At 42.6% G+C, this 4,364-nt stretch overlaps 1 protein-coding gene across 1 annotated transcript; it reads left to right on the top strand.

Moving 5' to 3' along the window:
- Positions 1-284: 284 nt before the first annotated feature.
- Positions 285-2,796, top strand: RPS29 (ribosomal protein S29). Its single transcript, XM_043980786.1, has 3 exons — positions 285-435; positions 693-792; positions 2,617-2,796. The coding sequence occupies exons 1-3, from the start codon at positions 374-376 to the stop codon at positions 2,623-2,625; spliced, it is 171 nt and encodes a 56-aa protein (XP_043836721.1). The 5' UTR covers positions 285-373; the 3' UTR covers positions 2,626-2,796.
- Positions 2,797-4,364: the final 1,568 nt, after the last annotated feature.

The following is a 4,364-nucleotide window of genomic DNA, read 5'->3' as shown; positions in this document are numbered from 1 at the left end:
CAGGGGGTCACCATATTGATGCCGAACTTAGTGCGGACACCCGATCGGCATAGCACACGGCAGCCCAGAACTCCTGGGCTCAAGCGATCCTCCAGCCTCAGCCTCCCGAGTAGCTAGGACTACAGGCGCGCGCCACCACGCCCGGCGGAGATTCGGGCTTGCATTTTCGTTAATCTAGACTTCTGTGATGTGACGTCACACAAGGAGGTAGGCCTAAAATCCAACGTTTGCCCCTTTGAGCTTCTATACATTCCGCTGCGCATGCGTCTACGCCATTACGTCATTTTGCGTGAGGCCGGGCCGGGTCGGGGCTTGAAGAGTACATGCGTGGATCGTCTTCTTCCTTTTTTCTCGCGTCTTTGCTAGCGGCGTCATGGGTCACCAGCAGCTCTACTGGAGCCACCCTCGCAAATTCGGCCAGGGGTCTCGGTCGTGGTGAGTTTTGGGTCGGCTTCTTGGGGGTGATCCTTCCCTGAGCAAGGGACAGTGTCTCGTGGGCCCTGGAGGCGGCGCGACTGGAGGTGATGGGTGTTGTGGTCTTTTCGGCGGTAGGCCCGCTGGGACGGTCATGGCGGCCCCCGGACGCGCCTGCTGCTTGGGTTGGGGGATGGTGGAGGGTGAAGCTAGGCAACAACGGCCGCCGCTACACCTGGAGCCCCGCAGCTAACGAGGCCGTCCTTCCTTTTCCTCAGCCGCGTGTGTTCGAACCGGCATGGCCTGATCCGCAAGTACGGCCTGAACATGTGCCGCCAGTGCTTCCGTCAGTATGCGAAAGACATCGGCTTCATCAAGGTAGGAATTTGGGGCTGGGATCCCGCGCCTCGTGCTACCCCACCTTCCCTTCCCGGCTTCTGGTTTTGGCAATCAAGAATTGCGTCCCCCATGCGCTACACAACCCACGCGGCCGTTACCGTTGGGCAGGGAGCCCCTTTTTGCAGATTCTTAATTTAGGAGAATAGTTAGATGAGGTTTTTTTCCTGCCCTACAAATATGGGATAAATTTGGCAATATTGAAGGGACTTAACTTCCAATTGTGTTTTGGGGAAACCTTTGGACCCATATCAGAACGCTTTTAAATGCATAAAAATACCTTAGGAAATCAGTTGGATTGAAATAGATTTATCACAATGTTTTTTCAAATTGAGTCATGCCAGTAGGTTAAGAAACCACATTTTAGATTTCCAAATGGTGGAGTAATTGGAATTCTAAAAGGGAAATGCTAAAACTGCTAGTTAGAAAATTAGAATTGGTTTTTCATTGGGTGGTAGGATAGAGAGATGGGCTGGATATATGTATTTTTAGGAGCTCACTGTATTCCAAGCACTTTGTTAGGCTCCCAGGAATACAAATAACCTACTCTGAAGAGTTTTAGATCCAATTGAGCATATTTAACTTATGCAGAAGTAAATATAAGATAATGTATCAAACAAATACAAAATGATTTTGGAAGGGACTAACGGTCCAGCATATCAGAAGAACCTACTCCTGAAAGTAGGGGTTTTGGAGGGTTTCCTGTTCCTGGGAAGAATTCCAGGCATGAGGGATAAAAGGATGGAGAATAGTACATGAAGGACTCAAATTGTAATGATTGTAGTGGTGTCCTGAAGCCAGTCAATATACCTTTATTAAGTGCCTATTGTAGTCAAGACTTTGGGCTAAGTTATACAAAAGAGGGAAAAGGACAGTGTTTTCAAGAAGCTAACAGTTTAATGAGGGAGATAGGAAAACAGCCACGTACAGACGTACTTAGGATAGATTGGAGATAATAGAGGGAAGGCACTAGTGTTAATGGGATACTTAAAGGTTGGTACTCTAAGGAAGCCTGGAAGGTGGAGATGAGGGTGGAGAGAGTTCCAGGCATGGAGAACAGCCAGTGATAATGTCATTGTCCGTCAGAGAATGGGAGGGTTGAGGGAGCAAGGTATAAGAACACTAGAAAAGTAGGAGAGGCCAGGTTAAGGTTTTGAGTGCCAGATAGGATTTTATACTAGTTCCTGGAGGGTAATAGGGAGCCACTGGAGTTTAATGAATCCTTTGGTGGGGTGACATGGTCAGATCACTTTAGGAAGATTATTCTTACAGCTGAGTGGAGAATGGAGTGTTGAGAATGAAAGCTAGGTTGCTTGCCTTAGGGAAGGGGGAACATTTGTGGGGGGTGGAGTGGAGTTCAGTTTTGGACTGGTCGAGTTTTAGGTGTCTTAAGGGATATCCATCCACTTTGAGATGTCCAGTAGGCAGTTGGATATCCAAGACTGGAGAGATGCTAATCTTGAAGTTTGGACTAGATGGGTATGAATCATCAGCATATAAATAATTGAATTTTAGTGAACTGATGAAATCACTAAGTAGGAAAGTATAAAATACTATAGAGGGAAACTGAAAGATTCTGACTTTGAGATACCCATGGGATATTCTGGAATCCTGTCTCAGGGATTGAAAATAAGGGAGAAAGTTGGGCTCACTCAGAATCTGGAGGGAAAACAAAAATTCATTGACAAAAGATGCAGCAAGTCTACTTTGGGTTAATGCGATAGCCCATAGCACAATCTAGCACATGCTAGGCCCTTAATAAATGTTGACTGATTATCAAATAATCTTGGTTTTGTTTTTTTCCAGTTGGACTAAATTATGTCTACGGATCTCGCTGATTATGGGATTACTTTGACCATCAGTGACCACCGTTTTACTGGACTGTGTTCAGCTATTTAGTCTATCTACCTAAAGATGGATCCTGTTGTGTCTGCTATGATAATTTGTTTATAATAATAAACAGGTCATTCTCAGTTATGATTAAAATTTAGTGTGAACTTATTAACCCATCAACAAATTATTAAATCATACTAGTGTTTAATGGAGTAGAAACAAATGAAGCATAGAAAAAAAAAAATTGGGGGTGTGGGGCAATGAGGGTTAAGTGACTTGCCTGGGGTCACACAGCTAGAGGCCGAATTTGAAATCAGGTCTTCCTGAATCCAGGTCTGGTGCTTTATCCATTGAGCCACCCAGCTGCCCCAGAAGCATAGAAAATTAATGTGTCCACTTCTCATTCTGTTCCGAATTACTTATACCTTTGGTTTTTTCTCCCTATTGGACTTGGAAGGTCTTCAGAGGTCCTCTTAAATGATTATGAAAAAGACAGGTAGACACTTTTAGTCACTGAAGAATAACTGCTTCAGTTTGATTATTAGAGTAAGACTAATATGTACATAATCAATAATAGCTTGCATCAAATTCCTTTTCTAAAACTGTCACCTGGTAAATTGACACAGTGCTTTAGGCAACTAAAAGATTTTAAGTTATGGAAGAGATAAGAGAATTTGGTAGGATTTTCCTTACTTGGGAATTCCCTGTATCAATGAAATCACCAGGAGTCAAGAGGGGATAGATGTGAGATCTGAGAGACAACAGTCATCTGCTATATTTACTGTAAATCTTTTCATAACTGTTTTCCTTAACATGAATTTGAAGTCTTCAAACAAAGAATTGTATATGAAACTGGAGTAGTATATACGTATGAAAAGAATTCAGGAAATACTTGTATAAATTGAGAAGAAAGCAGAATGAGAATAAGGCACATAAGGATGACAATTAAAGGCTGCTGAATTAAGATTAAATTCAACAGTATTGCTAAGTCTAGTTGAAACATTAGGTGTAATGCTGGTTATGGGGTATAGATGGTTAGTGTAGCAGATGTGCATAGATGGAGTTACTGTATTAGTTTAGCTTTCGGTTCTGTTAGGAGCAAGATAATAGAAAATGGGGCATAAATTCAGATACTTGGTTTCAGTTTGTTTTGATTAATTGTACTTAGTTACAAAATCGGGTATTAAGGGAAGATTGGGAAGTGAGGGCCCCCCCCCCATTTTAAGCAGCACTAAAATCAAGGAAGTATAAAGGATTGTTCCACACTAATGGCTCATTAGTTTTATTTCTCTTGCTTTCCATCTAAGCCAGTTTCCTACTTAAGATTAACAAGAATAGTGTTTCTCACCCTATCTTAAATTAGCTGTGGTACTTGTGGCTAATAGTGAACTTGTGTGCTTTTGCTAACAATCTCTTAATCATAAGGGAAAGCACTTAAAATCTAAGGCAAGGGGCAGCTAAGTGGTGCAGTGGTCCTGGGACCTGAGTTGAGATTTCGTCTTAACTGTGACCTCGGACAAGTAATTTAACCCTAATTCCCTCAAAAAAGCAATCCAAGACAAAAGCATCTATACAATATTTTAGGTTTAAAGTTTTACCCTGAGGTTAATGTGTCTTCACCCCAACAAGTGAGGAAAGAACTGGAGTTGCTGAGGATAAAATTATGGGGAGGAAAAGGAAGTACATTTCAAGAAGATTTAAGAACTGACAGAACAGGTAGT

This window comes from Dromiciops gliroides, chromosome 2 (assembly GCF_019393635.1).
Source record: "Dromiciops gliroides isolate mDroGli1 chromosome 2, mDroGli1.pri, whole genome shotgun sequence".
In the NCBI taxonomy this organism is placed as follows: Eukaryota; Metazoa; Chordata; class Mammalia; order Microbiotheria; family Microbiotheriidae; genus Dromiciops; species Dromiciops gliroides.
This window is presented reverse-complemented; position numbering and strand designations above follow the sequence as displayed.

Bases quoted from the DNA above. Each gene is read 5' to 3' on its own strand.
- RPS29 (XM_043980786.1), top strand. From the start codon at position 374: ATGGGTCACCAGCAGCTCTACTGGAGCCACCCTCGCAAATTCGGCCAG. The intron at 436-692 runs GTGAGTTTTGGG...CCTTTTCCTCAG, and splicing joins GGCCAGGGGTCTCGGTCGTG to CCGCGTGTGTTCGAACCGGC.